The sequence below is a fragment of the Cryptomeria japonica genome, chromosome 9 (assembly GCF_030272615.1).
Source record: "Cryptomeria japonica chromosome 9, Sugi_1.0, whole genome shotgun sequence".
NCBI classification, from domain to species: Eukaryota; Viridiplantae; Streptophyta; class Pinopsida; order Cupressales; family Cupressaceae; genus Cryptomeria; species Cryptomeria japonica.
This window is the reverse complement of record NC_081413.1, coordinates 459,898,710-459,917,732: the sequence shown is the minus strand read 5'-3', so window position 1 is coordinate 459,917,732 and position 19,023 is coordinate 459,898,710. Positions and strand designations below refer to the sequence as shown.

The 19,023-nt window shown below is 35.6% G+C and overlaps 1 protein-coding gene across 7 annotated transcripts in view; it reads left to right on the top strand.

The window, feature by feature from the left end:
* The window catches only part of LOC131071660 (pre-mRNA-processing protein 40A), a 149,052-nt gene that overhangs the window by 95,737 nt on the left and 34,292 nt on the right, over positions 1–19,023 (top strand). For all 7 annotated transcript variants that reach the window (XR_009112556.2, XM_058007590.2, XM_058007589.2 and 4 more), the window contains 6 exons: positions 6,319–6,426; positions 6,519–6,587; positions 6,719–6,796; positions 6,912–6,998; positions 7,161–7,195; positions 7,374–7,479. Coding sequence is in view for 6 of the 7 variants with exons in the window: in XM_058007590.2 (XP_057863573.2) it covers positions 6,319–6,426; positions 6,519–6,587; positions 6,719–6,796; positions 6,912–6,998; positions 7,161–7,195; positions 7,374–7,479 (483 nt within the window). In the remaining variant the exon portion in view is untranslated. The remainder of the gene's footprint in view (positions 1–6,318; positions 6,427–6,518; positions 6,588–6,718; positions 6,797–6,911; positions 6,999–7,160; positions 7,196–7,373; positions 7,480–19,023) is intronic.

Below are 19,023 nucleotides of genomic sequence, written 5' to 3'. Positions count from 1 at the left end.
CCAGCCAGTAGTCGAGTTTGGGGTTTGAGACTTGCTGAGTTTGGCGAGTTTGAGCCACTCGGCGAGTTTGCTCGCCAGACTCGGACGAGTTCGAGTCCGAGTCCCAGAGACTCGGCGAGCATGACTCGGACTCAGACTCGCCGAGTTTAGGCGAGTCCGGGCGAGTCCCGTTTCTATGGTTCAATCATACTCTAATTGTGCTCACAACTTGAAGCACTACATGGTTGGCTTTGTAGTTCAATCGTTCTTTCGACACCTTAATGCTAAAATTTTCCTAGTATTCGTTAGCAGTAGATTTTTTCCTCGCATTCATTAGCAGCAAAAATATAGAATGCTTAAAATTTCAGTTCAATTTTTGAATACCAAAAATTCAATATTAGTATGAAAAGAAAGGAAAAATTAAAATTAGTGTTTGAAAGAATGTAATGTACCAACCCAATTGCTGATGCAAATTCTGATTTTTTGGAAAGTTTTGTTTTTTGCATTATTTTTCTGATTTTTTTGTGATTTTGAAGTTTTTGATGCTTTGCTAACAGGAAATAAATATAATAAAGGAAGAACTGCTGGAATTGAAAGAAATGAGAAACTAAAGTAATTAGGGATTAATAAACCAATTTTCTTTATTGGATAATAGGCTGGTTACACACCCTTTCAACATACTTAAGCTGATCTGAGGTTTTTGACAGTATATAATGGCAATTTTGAGGTCTGATCTGCATTTACAGTACTAAATAAATTCTGATCTGCTCCTTATTTGATCATCAAACCCTCACCTTCAGCTGGTAGAGTTGTTCCTTGCTGCAATAAAGGTAATAGTTGGCTAAGTTGCTGTCATAGGTTGTTGGTAGTGTCTCCAATGATGTAGATCTGCTCTGGAACCCTTCTAATCTGCCCTTTAATCAAACTGATCCACTGTCTTTGCCCCCACCAATGCTGGAAATGAGAAATTTATTTGATAGAATACCCTTGGATGGTCTTGCACATCTGTAGGCATTCGAAACTTCTGAGAATTTTCGCTCCCAAAAGCCCCAATTCACTGCTGAAACCTTTCTGTGGCTTCACACAAGCTGCTGCTCCAGAAAACAATTCATAATAATAAAAAATAACCCAACCAAACTCACTTTATTCTCTCCTTGGATCAAACTTTCCCAAAAGAGTATCTTTTTAGCATATTTAATGGCATATTTCCCCCTCATGAAGGGAATCGAACCTCTTGGGGAAGCCTTATGTTTAATGATTAAGTTGTTTTTAAAAGAGACAAGTTATGTCCCTTGGCATCATGTGGTCCAAGGGGGTCCACTTTTGTTTATTATTAATAATTATATAATAAACTTATTGGACCTTTATTCAAATAAATGGAGACACTAAAGTCACTATTAAAATATTCAATTTATTCAGTGAAATCTCATCCAATCACCTCCAAACTGAAACTGAGGGTACCATTGGTCCTCGGGGTGTTGATTGGGCATAGAACTCCAATTGCCAGTTTCCCCTAAAATCGAGGAATCCTCCTCCAAGGCTAAGGAATCATCCCTGAACACTGAAACTCACACCATTGGCCTCCTGTCAATCCTCCCGACATCTTGGTGGGTCCATTGGTGACCGCCAGTCTGCTCCTAAAAAATAGGAACCTCTCTAAAATTTAGGAGGAAACTCCAAAACAACTGAGGATGCTCCTAGTGACTCTTGCTATGCTTCCCCACACTCCGGATGAATTAACAGTCATTCCCTAAAAAATAGTAACCCTTCCGAAAAATAGGAAACTAGCTCAAGACTCCACAAATGACTCATATGCCTCCCCAAAGTCTCCTATTCCATTGTATAAGTCCCCGGTCCACTATGTTAGGAAGGGGACATGTCAAAGAAACAAATTTAAATTTATAGCATACTTTACTTATCCTATACACTGTCTTTGTTGACTCGCAAATGTCTTGAGAAAATAGATCATGCACTTGTTTGTAGATCTCAATCTCAGGCATAATCTTTGCTATGCATTGCAAATTTGATTCTATTGCTTCTATGATTGAAGGGCCTGACATAACCTTTTTCTCAACTTTGATGCTCTCAAAGAATCACAAGGCTAAGTTGATAAAGTATGTACAGGTATGAAGTGGCCTATGAAATTGTTTATCCATAGTTGGCCAATGATATGTCAAATGGACCTATATTTGACGTCCAAATTGCTCTGTAATGTCCCCATCCTAGTCAGGGACTTTGGATTGAGGAGTTAGCTTATTTTTGGACCCTTGTAGGCTAACAAAGTATGGATAAAGGGGTCAGTAATGCAGTATCTTGAGGAGTGGTTTGTCTATTTGTTCTAGTTCAGTGTTGAGTTCAGTTCTGGTCTTCGTTTCATCAGTTTTTGACACTTTATGAGGATTTCCTATTTTTAGGGAAAAATTGCTAAAAATAAACATGGTCCTATTTTCATTGGCATGGCGAACTGTGTCCCTAGCTTCTGACAGATTCAGTTTCAGAGCAATAATGAGAGAGATATGAATTTTTTTGTGGTTCCACAGGTAATTAATATTTTAATGAAATATTAATATAAAATCATAAAGTGCATCACTTAAATTTATTTAAGTGAAGATTTATTATCTCCTAAGCGAGGCGTGGCTTTTAGGGTTAAGTTGGGAACCCTAAAAGCAAGTTATTATTTTTAAATCCCTAATTGCTAAAAATCGCACCTTTTGGGTATTTAGGCAGCCAAGATGGAAATTAAACCTCATTCTTGATATTGAGCATTTGACATTTTCTCTTGAGCACTTGGCTATGGCGGCTAGGGTTTGGACCAGTTTTGGAGAGCGAGCATTCTTCAGAATTCAGTAGCTTTGAGATTGTGAAAGATCAATCGAATTGTTGCAGCTTCGTTGGCTTCATTCAGAAGTCAAATTGAATTGAATTGGGGCAGATTTGGCTTCTTCCAAGGCAGATTTGCTGTAGGGTTTTTCCTATTTACTGTTTTGTTGTTGATTCTTTTGTGGTTTGGAGGTTTCTTATCCCAAACACACAGCTTGCTCATTTATTGGCACCATCTTTCACTGTTTGGGTGTCCTAGTATTTAAATAAGAGCAGATCTGAATTGTTCCAGAATAAAAATCAGAACTTTGTAAGTTGCTGATTTATTCTTTCTTTTCAATAAATTGGCTAAGGACCTACGGGTATGCTTCTAAATTCTCCAATTCATTGTTTCAGTTGATTAAATTCATGTATTATTCAATATGTGCTGCAAATTAAAGAAACCCTCTTCTGCAACTTCTGTCTATTTCTGAAAGACCATCTTAATAATTAAAAATTACAAAGAAGATCTACAAATTACAGCAGGTTGAAGAGTTGAACCAGCAAGGGTTCATCACAATGGTATTAGAGCTCACTCCGTGCCCTTATATATGCAGCCCATTGGTTAATTGTTTCTGTTGATTGCATGAAGGAGAGAAACCGATGGCTTAATAACATGTATAACATTATACAGTTAAAAAATAACTTAGTCTTCAATGAAAAAAAATAGAGAATCACTACAAGAAAAATGAAACTTAGAAATACAGTTGCCTTTTGCATGGATCCAAAATTTTGTCTCAAGTATGTAGTGCACAACATCAACCCTGTCATTCTCCATCGCCTGTGAACAAAAAAATGCTTCAGAGAAGCTTTTGATTGTAGCAAAGATTGCAACATGATGATCAAGGCTTCAAAAGTGGTTACATCAGGCTGGACCAGCTCCTGGTTATTTGCACACATGCACCACAACTTGCTTGATCCATTCCGTTTTCCCAATTCTCTAGGATTAAGCCAGTGCCTCAATAAGGAGATATAAAAATGGCATTGTGCCTCTTTGATAGTTGATTGCTTGTAGCAAAATAATTTCTTGCATTGTTAGTTATTAATTGCACCACATTTTCTTCACCCATCTTCAGGAAATCTTCTCTTAAAATTCCATAGAAATATTTGGCAGTTTTAATTTGTTGCATTGTTGGTGATTAATTACACCACATTTTCTTTGCCCATATTCAACAGAACTTCTCACCAGATTCCACACAAATATTTGGCATTTTTAATTTGTTGGATTGTCAGTGATTAATTAGATCACATTTCTTTTGCCCACTAACAAAACTTCTCTCAAGATTCCGCTTTAATTTTCCTTTGGTGCATCAAGCAAATTAAGGAAATTGTAACACCTAAAGAAGAAACTGAGAAATTTAGTTATATGTAATTTTCTCTATTAGTCAATCCATCAGTCATGATAGTGGAGTCCTCCTTAAGCCAAGTACTGTGTTGCTCATCACTGATTGAATGTACTTTTGCCACTTTTATCAAAATCGCCCCATCTTGTTGTCAATAGAAGGGCGTTGAACCTTGGAGCACTCACGACAATTGCATCCACTAATGCTTGTCATTAAGGGGATTTAAAACACCACACATAAATTCTAGAATTGAAAGACATAATTACAATAAAAATGAATTTTCTTTTTGAAAGTAAAGTCTTAATTAGAAATAAAAATTTAACAAAATTGTTAAAAAAATAGAATTTAGATGATAAAATGAGACTAGAAAGAGTGAAGTGTTACCTCATTGCATTGAACGGAATGCCTCAAAAGTATCGAAAATCATTCATCATTCCCTTCACCATCATGTGTTAGTCTCTGTCCAACTCATGCCTTCCAACAATGGTTGGAAACTTGGAGCACAATGTGTCTCAAACTAACTCCCTGAATTACAAGCTCGAGACCCATTGCTGCTAGAACTTGTTATGTGCATTGGAGTGGCAGAGGCAACTATCTGTTTGTTTTGGCTTATCCTTTGCTTCTTATTTGCTGTCACCTCTCTCCGTTGAATATTTCGTATAATGACACATAATGTCTAGTATGTGACAAGATTGAATTTTAGTCAATTGGTGCCTTCAATTATTGCCTTCTAAAAGAAACTCAACGCTTGAGTACTTGCATAAAATTTGCCCATTTTTCATGGCTGAAATTTCTATGCATCCAGGTAGGATCTTTTCTTTGTGGCTGTAAAATATTAAATGTATAAAACCTACATTGTAGAGAAAAATAGTGGTAGGATTAACTAAGAATATAGATCCTCGTAAGGCTAAGAAAAAATAATCTAAGGAATCAGTTAAAAGGAGTTTTAAGGTAAAAAAGAAGGAAGGAAGATAAAATTTTAGGTTTTTATTGTTCTTTTTATATTGAAAGAGAGTATAGTTTGTTCCATTTGGCAGTTACCTTAATTTGACACTAGAAGTTGAAAGTTGCAAATATGTGTAACTGAAATGGACTTCTCAATATATGCTCCTCCTTTGCACAAAATAATCATGAATTTACCTGTATCCAGATCCCGCACAACAAAGATCATCTCCTTTGAAGAGAGAATGAAAAACCAAAAAATATTTCTCCAAGTTTGAAGGTTGGGATGAGGATTCTAAGACAGCAAGATTTTTTTCAAATATTGGGGATGACAAGGGATGGTGGCTATTAAACTAACTTCTCGAAAGTTAAAAAAGTAAAAGCAGCTGAAATTCCTCATAGTTCTGAGTTAGCCCTCCTTAGCTCTTTATCCAGTACCAAAATGAAATCAATGAGGATTTCCAAGCTAAACTTGAGTCAAATGCTGAATTGACACAAGTTCAATATGTACTATCCTATGTTGAAAATCTTTAGCAAGTGTCCTCTTTGCAAACTCAGAGCTCATAAATTTTAACACACAGGCTCCTCTTGATGCTGTCATTGGTCCAATGATTGGCGACAAGATTATTTGTTAAGATGTTCTAGCAGTGGGAAGATTATGGAAAAATCTGTTTTTTATGGCTGGGTCTCCAAGGCTCAAACTGATCTCTCTCTGGAATTCACAATTGAGAGAGGGACTAATATAAGAAGAAACAAGTATTTCATGGTTAGGTAACGTTTTGTTTTTTCGAGGCATTTTCAATCTATTATCTGTTTAATGGTTTATGAAATGATTCTATGTTTCCCTTATTTGTAAATGTAAGGGACTGATTTCTTATTCTATACCGAATGTAAAATGATATGATTAGAGAAAAATGTAAAATTAATAAATTATCTACCTATCCTTCCATTTATCCACGTCTCTCTCTCTCTCTCTCTGGAAAATAGAGGTAGGGTTAAATTAAGGTTCTATGTTGCTAGAAGGTGTTTACATCTTGCTATTAATAATACGGATGTGTAAAAGAATGAAATTGCATTGCATAGTGTGCCCTTCCTCCAGGTTCTTGTTTCCCTTATGATTGTTGTTTTGTTTGTTAAAATTTGATTTTCAGGAATCCATGAGTGTAGTATTGATGTTGGGTTGTCTTCATTGCAGGAAGCCAAAAAAGCAATGCCTGTAACTGGAAAGATTAATGTCACTCCTTTACTTGATAACAAGCCTTTGCCTGTGGTGGAGGAGCCAGTGACATATGCTAACAAGACGGTATAAATTAAAATGGAATTGCATAAACTTCATTGGATGTTAAATTGGTATGTATACTTGTTTGTAAGCTGAGTGTTTGTGGTTGTTTTCAGGAGGCAAAACTTGCTTTCAGACAATTGTTAGAATCAGCACATGTAGAATCTGATTGGACATGGGAACAAGTAATCTATTTCTGGTTTTATTTTTATTTCCATCTTTATGTAGTATGAACATTTATTTGTCTTTGCATCCTCACTTTTCTTAAACCTTTGTTGGTAGTGTTCCACCAAGTAATAGTTTGATCCTTTCCCAGGCAATGCGAGTAATCATCAATGATAAGCGATATGGAGCCCTTAAAAGCCTTGCAGAGAGAAGGCAGACATTTTTTGAAGTATCATCCTACTTCTTTCATCCCTCTATAAGTCATTTTCCTATTTCATTGGTGTTTAATACCTTTTTTATGTTCACTACTGATAATTGGTTCTTAAAACAATGTTTTCAAATAGTATACAGTGCAGCGAAAGAAACAAGAGGCTGAAGAGAAGCGTCTTAATCTAAAGAGGGCACGTGCAGAGTTTAATAAGATGTTGGAGGTAATCTTAGGCCTATGCAAGGGTTGACATTGGGAGCCAAATGATTTCTTACAATGTTCTTGTCAGCCTTTTCATTAAGACAATTGCACAAAGACGTTAAAAGAGGCATAAGTTTATCCATGCAAAATGTAGTAATTTTTTTAAATTTTCTGTCTTATGCAGGAGTGTAAGGAGCTTACATCAACAACACGTTGGAGGTTTGTTCATCCTATCTAAGTAGCATGTCTTGCAGTGCATACGAAAAATGTGCATGTAGCAAATGTTAAAATATTGTTTTTGTAGCCCTGGTATCTTAGATTCCTTGCTTCCTATATGCTCATGCTCACCGTCGCATTTTATCAATAGCTAAACTAATTGATGAAATACTGTTGACAGCAAAGTTATTTCTCTATTCGAGAATGATCCAAGATTTCATGCCATTGAGCGTGGAAGAGAGAGAGAAGAACTCTTTGAGAATTATTTGCTTGACTTACAGCGCAAGGTTTGTTTTCTTTTAATAGTCTTTCTCTTTGTGTTTAAAATAATATATATCAAAGTTCAAATCCAACCAAATGTATTTGGTCCACTTATGTGCCAAATCAGCTGTGTTGACATCCATTGAATTTATTGCATCATAACTAAGAAGAACAGATACAGATCTTGTACAATGAGAACCTCATATTGCTTCATCTTGGTGTGCTTGAGCTTTGCAAGTTACCCTTTCTTGAGAATTATTTCTTTGCTTGCACTGGCCATCATTTGAATACATGTGTGAGCTATATTTAATTTTGTCTAAAACTCTGTATGTTCAATTAATTATGACTGTGTATATATTTGTTCCTTTAAGTGTATATATATTAATTTATTATTATAAAGTTACATTTAATTTGAAATGAGAATGAGTTTTTAGGTTGCAATCTCTATGTATGTTGAGATTAGAATTTCATCAGAGAAGTACGTCATTTTGATTTATGTCTATATCTTTTTGTTTGATGGATGCATGAATGCATAGGTTGTTTGGCCTATTGTTTGGTTAGAATCTGTTTCAAACAAACTTTTTTGTTCCAACTCATGTCATTATGATAGTCTCTAGTCTCGCAAAATAGCTTAGACACAGTATGCACAATTGTTTTACATATTACTTCGCAATAAAATCTTTCACGGTCTCCCAAATTTACCCAGTTTCATTTGGCTTTCAATTAGTTTGTATATTATTTTAAGAATATGTTTTTTTTTCAGACAATATTTCAATGATCAACTAAGATCTCACTATTTTTGTAATCTAGAAAGGAAAGACATGGACCTTTTGAGTATATTGGCAAGGACGTACTTAACCAATACGATACTGTGTATGTTTTTGTAATCTAGAAAGGAAAGCATACTTAACAAATATGATATATTGGCAAGGACCCGAAATGCTGAAAGAAAGTGAAAGATCCTTTTCTAAAATTTTTGGCAATTTCCACTAAAATATATTTTTAAAAGTTCTTCGACAAATGTTTGATAAAATGTCAAATGTTTTGTATATATTTGCAAATGTTTGACAAAATTTCAACTATATTGTGTATATTTGCAATTTTGCATTTGATTGACAAAATGACAGTAGAGATAACAATGCGCTAATTGATATTGCGATTACCAGATCACTATGGAGAATTCATATATATTTTGTGTATATTTGCACTTGTTTGATAAAATGACAGTAGAGATAATGATGCACTAACTGATATTTGCATTTACTGGATCATTATGGAAAATTCATATCTATTCCATATAAAAATAAATCAGATATTATAATAATCTAAAATTCTGATGCAGGTGACTAAAATCAACAGCTGGAAGTGATTATTTCACTAACACTTATAACCACACACACACACAGATATATATATATCAAATTCTTGCAATAGAAGTGACAATATTATTTCGTCATGGTCATAATTTCGGTCTGAAACATTATCGTTCGGGCAGACTATATTCGTCTAAAACATTTCCGTTCAGGCAGAGAATATAGTTTGGACACAGCTATCTGGCGAAATTCCTTGACACTCTTTCCTCTGTTTTTATAAGCTCTGCAACCTGGAATTCATGGCTTCCATGACTGTTATTATGGCCTTGGGGAAGAATCCCATCGTTGAGGAATATGATCTTAGTCGCTTGCAGCTTAAAGCTATCATGACGGCTGCTGCTCCTCTTGCCCCCGACCTGCAAAGAGCTTACAACAAAAAATTCCCTGGCGTTGAGCTGAGCCAGCATATGGAAATAGCTGTCATGCCCTTGGACTCGAGTTTGGGAAACACATTTATTATTTTTGGGAGTAAAAAAATTTCTGTTTAGGGTTTTCAGAGGTCGCAAAGTGGGCAAAACTGAATCAATGAATCCTGGTCGTATTTTCACCGATTCCAAGCCGCCTGCGATTCTGAGACATTTCATACCCGGAATCAGCCTTATTTTCCCACGACTCGGTAACTTAGGAGCAAAGATGAGAACAGAAAAGTGAAAACACTAGTGATCTTGTAATGCAGTGCTATTTACATTTCCAAATCAATATAGACCGGATTAAGTAAATTTCATCCAAAGACTAGAGAGGTTACTCTTTTAGGAAGTAATATGGAAAGAACGAAAAAGAATATTCCACCTTCAAATATGACCCAAATTTATTACTGCTCCTATGGAAAAGCAGAGAACAGTTAATCTTAAGATGGATGCATCAAAATATTTAATGATGCATGAAACGTCAGTTGGGTTCTCCCAGGGTCAAAAGGACACACAGGGTACCTGGGGTGCCTTGGGTAGATCTGGGGTTGAACCCCAGGCCATACTAGACCTGAATTGGGACCAGAAATACAGCAGAAACCATTAACATAGAAACAACTGTAAACATTGAAAAAATTGTTTATTTTTGTCTTATGTTTGTTTCTCATTCTATACACTATGTTTGAGATGAAATAATATTAACAGTTCTTTTTTTCCATGTTTTTTCTGAATATTTCAGTGCTATTTTGATTTTCTGGTGTTTTCCTGTTTAAAACTTGAGTAATTGAATTCAAACTGTACTAAGAAGCTTCATGAGGCCTTGGCAAAATATGGTTATTAAATAGGATCCTAACTACCATTAGAACCAACATTTCTGATGAAGATCATGACTGTCCTTTAGCAAAAGAATTCATCAGTATTGCTGGGTTGGAATAAAGACTGCACTTCCATTTCAAGATTGGGTGCACCATGTAACTCCACCAGTTTTCCGATCTCCAATTGCATTGGAAAACTGCTCACCTGTAACAAACTCTTACCATGTTTAAAAAGCTGCATAAAATATGCCATCATGTTTATTTATTTGAATTTCATCGTGATTTATTGGTTAGATTGTAGTTGAAAAACTCGGATGCTGGACAAAATTGCGAAGCCCAAAAGATACAACTCAGCAACTTAAAAAATTGCTCAAATTTCATTAGAAACACATTTAAAAAAAAAATCCAATGACAAGGTGTATCCAATGAGTCTGTTAATGAGTACAAAAGTGTTTTCTATTAAATTTGATTGATTTGAACGCAAATTGAGTACAGAATCACATGCTCATGTGGAATCCTAATATAATAGTTAGCTGACAACTACTATGAATTTATGATGATTGCCTTTGAACATCATCATGATTCATAAATTGCATATTACAACAGTTTACATCTTCCTCTTCCCTGGTCTAGCAAAAACTTTGGGAGAGGATCTAAATTTCTAATAATCACATTTGAATCTTTGATATTGATAGTATGATGTTTCATCATTTATCAATGATATTGTGATAGTAATACTTTTAGTTGTCTAAGTTCTTGATTCTGGTCTCCACTCATTGTAATCAAATTTGTTATATGACAAGAGATTCTGATAACTAGTGGGGCTTTGGGAGTGGAGACCCCAGTGAGTTTGAGGGGCAAATGATGGCAGGCTGCACAATGTATTAGATGTGAGAAAACCCAATGACTGAGGGGGTGTAGGGGAACAGGTCTGTTTCCCAGTGGGCTAGAATTGGTGGTTTGGAGGCTATACCTCAGAGAAAAAACTTTTTTAGATGATTTTTTGAGACGTCTGGACCATTTTATTGATGCAGCTGAGTTTTTGCCACAGACTCTCCTAGTTTTTTTTGGAAAACTTGCCAAAAACTCGGCAACCAAGCAAAAAAAACTTGTTGAGCGAAAAACCTTGTTGAATACTTTCCGAGTCTTGCATCTATGAGGCAGATGAATGATTGACATTAAAGCAGCCATTAAATTATATATCTTGTTCTCTTAGACCTATTTTATATGATTTAAATATTTCATTTGTGTTGTGGCACAATAAATGTTCATGCTTTAAAGAAGAGGTAGTTGATAAATAAACTGCAATTTAATGAATCAGACTTTTGTTTTTGGAAGTCTTTAGTAAGCTTTGTAGACAAAGCTCCTTTCATATTTGTAAATATTTGTGCAAGTCATAGGCATTTCTAAATTCAGTGGTATTCTTCTATTATTTATCCTAGCTTGAATCTCTTGGTTTGACTTTATTCTAAGTTGCCAAATCAGAATTGTGTACTGGCATGTGGGTATGGTATGCTGGTATGACAAATTTTCGAAGGGGGCTTGGTTAGTCCATACAAGAAAATATAAAATCTATAAATATATATAGCCTTGAAAAAAATTAAGTTCAAAATACCACATTTCATACGTATACTAAATGAAATGACCATTAATATTACAAATTTAAAATACAAAATACTTATTCTTATTTGATATCAATTTGTCAAACTTAAATGTCATAATAAATATTCTTTTTTCATAAATATTATGAATAAATAAACATTTATTTATTTTTTTAATAAATAGGCAACTTTTATTTATTTATTAAAGATTTTAAAATTTGAAGTCCTAAAAGTAAAACAAAACAAAACTAATAAATCAAACAAAAGTGATTTAAAAGAGACAACACGAAACGAAAAGAAAAGGAATTTTAACTATGTTCCACGACTTTCCTGGGATGGGGAAGAGGGGATGGCGGGTATGTGTTTTGGCTGATAACAACAATATCAATATGCAAATAAATCATGAGAGTAGTAGTATAACAACAGTCTCAAACATCAAAATACCATGTTCTTTAAATATTCAAAACATAGTAGCAAAAATCATTTGGGGAAAAAATCGGCAAAACAAAAGTATAAGATTTTTTGAAAAAATAGGGAAAAAATCAGCAAAAAATGGGGAAAAAAATCAGATATAAGAAAAAACATAAAAAAATGTAGAAAAGAGAGAGAAACTATAAAAAAAAAACTTAAGGGCATTTTCATAGCATAGAGATATAAAGAGCAAATAAAATAGAGTTTAACCCATGCATTGTAGAAAATAATATTTTGTTGTTTATATTCATATTGTTGATTACATAGGCAAATATTCAGTTAACTTTTTAAGAGGGCAGTCACCAAATAGACCAAATAGTTGTCTAAGTTTGAGATCAAATATTAGCCAAGTCTATGAAGTAACTGAGATCAAAAGTTAACAGACGAATAGTAAAAGTGGAAGCCATTTTGAAGTGATCCAAGAATTTCATTTTGATTGAGGTAAGGAGTTTTGTAGGGTTAATTCAGTATTTTAGAAAGCTTATCAAATCGTATTCCACAATTGCAATGCTTTATATCATAGCAACAAAAATCGTTTGGGGAAAAAATTGGCAAACCAAAAGTACAAGATTTTTTTAAAAAGTGGGTAAAAAATTGGATTTTAGAAAACTGTAAAAAATGTAGAAAAATAGGCACAAACTACTCAAACTCAAGGGCATTTCCATAGCATAGAGATATATAGAGTAAATAAAGTAGAGTTTAACCCATGATCGTAGAAAATAGATTTTTGTTGTTTATATTCATTTTGCTGATTACATATGCAAATATTCTTTTAACTTTTTAAAAGGGCAGTCATCAAATACGCCATATAGTTGTCTAAGTCCTAGATCAAAGATTAGCTAAGTCTATGACGTAGCTGAGATCAAAATTTATAAGACAGAGATCCAATTATTGTTAGGAATTAAGTAAAAGTGGAAGCCATTTTGAAGTGATCCAAGACTTTCATTGTGATTGAGGCAAGGAGTTTTCCAAGCGTTGTTCAATATTTCAGAAAGCTTACCAAATCATATTCCACAGTTGCAATGCTTTATATTCCCTGATGGCAACTGGTAAGTCTTTAATATGGGGTAGAATTCAACAAAAGACATTTGTTTAGCTGAAGTAAAAGATTAGCAAGCCACTGGTTTTGGCAATACCTAGCTTGCCACTACTATTTTAGGTAGAGACAAATTTTAATGGTTGTGTTGGAGGCTCTTTTATTACAACTATGTAAGCTTGCTTGCTGTCATTCAGATTTATTTGGTGCAGCACTTTGGATATGTTGCTCACATAATGAATTGCATGTCTTTGTTTGAGCAAAAATCAACTATATCAATCATAAATTAAATATCATTTATCTATATACATATGTATTATATATGTCTTTAGATGTTTAGTGTTGTGGTAGAAACACTCCATTGGTGAGGCAACCACCAAGTTTCAAACCCCTGCTAGGCCATTGGGTTTGCGGGCTTTCTGCCTTTGTTGGGTCATTGAGCTCGTGGGTTTGAACAAGCAAAGTGTGTGGAATGATGAACCCCTTGAAATTAGACAAAATAACAAACGTTTTCAATGTTGATTGCACATTGACTCTGATTCCATCTTGGATCAACCATATTTCTAAGCAATTCAATATTTTCACGAGTTTTTCTAGGGTTTTGCAAGTTTTTAACATGATTTTAACGTGATTTAAATGCAAAAAAATCATTGAAATTTGGGTCGATGATTGGTCAACGATTTTTTAGAGGAATAAATTGGCTAGCTCCAAGTTTCAGGATTAATCGGGTATGATCACAATTTTTTGCAGATTGTTGCTTCTATGATTCAAAAGTCTCAAACATCTATCCAAAAGTTTGAAACATCAAAATACAACAGTTTATGAAACTAAGCCTCATTTGGGCTATCAATACTTAAAGAATTAGAAACATTTGAGTCATTATCACGCTTTGCTTGAATTGGATCATCCAATGGTAGCTTGACCATTCTTGGTTGCACCTCCTCTTGAATCTGTCTAACATCTTTAGGATCAACATCCCATCGCGCTGCTGGAGCCTATTGATACTCAGTAGTCTATCAATTGTGAAGTCTCAAGGCACTATAAATTGCAACTAGTTTTTTAGGTTGTTTTGAAGTAAGTTTGTTTCTCTTAATGGAGTGGATGAAGCCATATGTGTTTTCATTAATGTCAACCTGATGTCTAACAGTATTTATTGACTTTAAGGAGATAATTGGAGTATGTGCGGAGATCATTGTTGTATGAGATGGTGTCTGTATGTGTTGAAGATGTTTGAGTGCAAGTTGTGTGATTGATTAGCGACTTAGACAACAATTCGGAGAATCATCTGATGACATTATATTGGTTTGGAGCAGATGGTATGTATTGGTTCACATGACTCTTGACTTGATTTTTATATTGCAATCATCGTGGTCGAAGTTCACAGGTTCAAGAAGTTTGTACTATGCTGTTTGAGTTCAGTCTTATTTCTGGTTGCCTGAGAAAACTTATTTAAGTAGAGAATAGTTTGTTTCCCTATGATGGCGTGTTAGTATTTTGCTCGACATTCTTCCGCCTTGCATGTTTTTTGTGTGCGGTTCTGCAATTATGCCATGAAGTGTTTCAGGTGCCATTCCACCATTTGTATAGAAAAAGTTATAAGTGTTGGAACTTTGGATCGTAGTTTGTTAGTATAAGGTTTTTCAGTTGGCTCACCACTGCAATGATTGCTTTGGCTATGTGGTTTTGGGAGAATGTTGAGGACAGTATTTTGGACAAGTGATATGAGTTTTAGGGTGGTTGGTGTATCTGTGCATGGTATTCGTTGTGATGACTTCATGTTGGTCTGATCTACATAGTGCTTAATAGGTCAGTAATGATGTTCCTCTGCACTAACACTTAATGATTGATCTCCTTAGGAGATGTTGTAGGAAGGTAGTAGATGGTCTTTAGTGTAGTGATCTTGGTTTGCATGATGTTTTGAGAATCTCCCTAATCGTTAAAAGGTAACCGTGAGTTGTCTTGATAGTGATTGTGTTATTTGGCCAACCAAGTATGTTCCTTCAATTGCGATTAATCTAGACCTAGATCATTTCAGTCGATCCAGACTATAAAGAGGACTACACTACCGACATTTGTCAGATGCTCCTTCAGCAATTCACATCATGTATGTTATTGTAATTTTATTGTACTTTTCTCCGAAGAAGTGATCTTTAGACTATATTGTATCTTGCTCTAGGGCAATGCGCCTTAGCCTGCAAGTCCATTCAGGAAACAGTGACCTTCCTTGGCTTGGAGCGTAAAATAAATTTTGTAACAATTTGGTTCATATATTGTGAGTTGATCGTCACTGTGGTTTTTCCCTCCTTTGGTTTTCCACGTAAAAGTATTGGTGTTCTTTTGTTGTGCATGTTATGTTTTATTCTGCAATTTTGATTTAAAGGTTCTAAAGTTAACAAATTTTTAAAATTTGATTTATGCTGATTCATTCCCCACTCACATCATCTGTTTGTGTTCAACAAGGTCAACCAAGTCCTCTCTGCATCAGAGGAACGGAAATTTTTGAAAGCGAATAAATGATAAGTTGTTTCAACTCTGGTGTATCCTTCCCATGAGATTTCCACCATCCAATGAGGTTTTTTTTGTGCAATAGTGGCCCTATCCATCCTAGCCTCTGGTTTGCTCAATGTAGGACCTTGAAGATTGGCAAATTGAAGCCACTACTCTCAAAGAATGGCTGCCTACATGTTGCTATACATTTTACAAAGGCTTGTTGTAAGCTCCTATATCGCCTCTTCATCCTTGGAAGCAATGGACTAGGTCTTGGTGCATACCACTTCGGATTGAGAGGATAGGCAAGCATATGAAGAGGGGTGTTCATTGTGTTCCACCTCTTTGTGAGAATAGGCTTAATATGCTCCTTATAGAATTGCAGTTTAGGATCCTTTTGATGACTTAATTGCTTCATTTGGTCAAGCATGCTATCAAATCTCTCATAGATCTCTCCTAGGCTAGTAGAGTTTGTATTTGCATATCAGTTTATCTCCATAGCTGGTGATATGATAGAGAAAATATACTTGCTAGCAACATTTAAAAATTAAAACTTTTGAAATACAAAGTAAAACAAATTACAAATTCAATTTTTAATTTTTTTTTCTTACTTGATATTGGACAACCAAGCATCATTAGGTACTCTTTCTCTCACTGCCTTCCCTTCTTTTATCTTTGATTGAACCTACTTTTTCTAGTCTCCACAAACAACCATGGATTGTAAAGCATCTTGCACCTCCACTATCCTCTCCAACAAAATATAATAGCTAGCATATCTATTCTCAACTCGTTTGAGGAATTCTTTCTTTGAATAAGACTGGAATAGTGCAAGTGAAATGTGATTGTTACATACAAACAATTGCATGTCTCTAGCCTTTGCCACCACCACCTTCTCACAATCTATTTTGCCAATGTCTTTCAAAGCATTATTCAAAGCATGTACACAACATGGAGTCCAAAAAATATGTTTGTAAGCGGTCTCAATCATCAAACCAGTTAACTTACAAACACGAGCTGAATCTCTCACAACGTGCACAACATTGGAAGGCCCGACCTCCTCTATGGCCTCCTTCAAAATGGCAACTTGAAATCAGCATTCGCAAGTTTCCCAAAACAATTAATAGCTCTAAAAAAGTATGAACCAACAGGGAATGTAACAATAACATTAATGAGTGGCCTATATCGAATATCAGTCCACCCATCCATGAAAATGGAATAGCCTGTCCTAATCCATGTCTGTCTCAACTTCTCCATCATCAGGGCCGCTTTTGATCATTGTTTGTCAATGAGGGAGGTGTGCAATCTATGTTCTCCAGGCTGGCATAAGAGGGTCCAATTGTCAATATATCTCTCAACATAGTTTCTAAATAAGGTGACCTTGCCAAATAAACTGGAAGAGCATGTGCATTAAAAAATTTGGCCACTGAGTCATCGGCTTGGTCACATTTTTGCATATTCTTTAATCCTATCATTGAATTATTTTCACTTGTAGTGGCCTTCCTCTTCCATCTATGACAACTCTCTCCAAATGATACATTGGAAGAGGCATGCAAATTAGTAGATCACCGTTTCTTATTGTGAGGTGTACCAATGGTTTTGTCCTCATTCCAACCAACTTTGCCATTTCAACCTACTGTTCCAATGTTATTATCTCACAAACTCTTAACACCTTTTCCACTCTCACCCACTAGATGGCCAGTAACCGTAGTATAACGCCCATTGTAATGAGTGTAGCAAACAACATGACAAAGCCACTTCTTGCTGCCCCCTGTATTTTTACCCCTGTTGCCAGTCACAATCGTGGCAAACTGAAGCAATGGTTTCTTGGGATTTTCAGAAGTAGAAGAAGGGTCTATTGCTATTATGATCATTTCATTTTCACTTTCACTACCTTCATATCTGTTACTACTGCTGCTGCTCATTTTGTGGTGTTTTTGTTTATGGTTGAAAGCCTGAAACCTAATCAATGAAAATATTTCTCAATCTTTAAACTTATTAACAATCTAAAATTTAGAAAACCAAAAAAAAAAATGGCATACCTGGCTGGACCTTCAAACTTGCTGTTGATAAGTTGTTTCAGTGATAGGGAGATTGCTAGGAAAGTGCCCAAAAGGCTAATTTTCTCAAAAGGTTCAATTTGTTACCCAAAGAATTGTTGAGTCTGCTGTATATGTTCATAAAGTCCTTCTTGTGGTTATAGTACCAAGCAACTCATATATCACTTTCCTAACAAACTCCCCTTTGGTGAAAGCTCACTCCCATGCTCAAAATCTACTCAAATTTCTCACTCCACCCATCTACAGACCCTCAATCTTCGTTCTTTAGCATTCAACCCTCTGTTCAGAGTGCTTTAGGAGTCTTTTGCATGTTCAAGTAAGGGCAGCAAGGTTTCACTCCAGTTTTGATGCTCAAAGTTTAGTTTAAGGCCCATAGCCTTGGCTTACTCAACTAGGCAACCAAGGGTCAAAGACCTCAAAAGGGGCTACACACTGACCAAGGACCTATATTCCATCAGTTTCACTGTTCTAGGTTGTTCTCGCAAAGTTCCAAGGGTTCCCAAGTCCTCCTTGCAATCGGGTTCATGAGTTTTGTGTGTTATGCAGTCAAAAGGCTAGTAGCCCGTGGAGGGGTAATTTGGCACTTTTTTGCTTGCCCTGCTCTACGATGGGTATTTCCTCCGTCAAACTTGATTTGGATGGTGTCTTAGGGGTATATGCTCATAGATTTTTGTGTTTTAAACCACTGTTAAGGCAGATTGAGGACTGTCCACTTTTTGTGGCACTTTTGTAGGGTTTGGTAGGGTTTAGACCCAAACACATTGGGAAACCATTGCATCTCCACCAAACAAGCCTCCAAGTTGGCTTAGAACCTCTGCCCCATCAACATTAAGCCTTCCCCTGCTGCTGCTCTGCAAACAAAATGCCAAACACTTGGCACACAACTGAAAATGTCACTTATTACTGTTAAAACTGCCCTTTTACCAGTCATAACTGCTGCTCCAACTTTGGGCCTGCATCACAAGGTGTTTGAACTGCAATTATACCTCAAAGAGGTCTGAAAAAACTCTAATCAACTTCCTATTACATTGCCTTCTTCAATACAAGGCTTGGATGATGCCTTTGAAGCATTCCATGAGCATTTGACAAGTATAATTCACAAAATCAGTGAACTCACTGTTTTGTTTACAAAATCAGAATGATTGAATGGAACAAGCTTATTCTAACACTTCAAGATGATGCCAAACAACCTTGGTCACATGTCCAGACCTTTGCCTCATTCATTTGTTCACTCCAAATTGCTTTTGGGTGCAAATCTTGAGTTTTTGTTCATGTTACTAGCCAAGCAATCAACACTTGCCTAGTATTCGCCCAAGTTCTTCT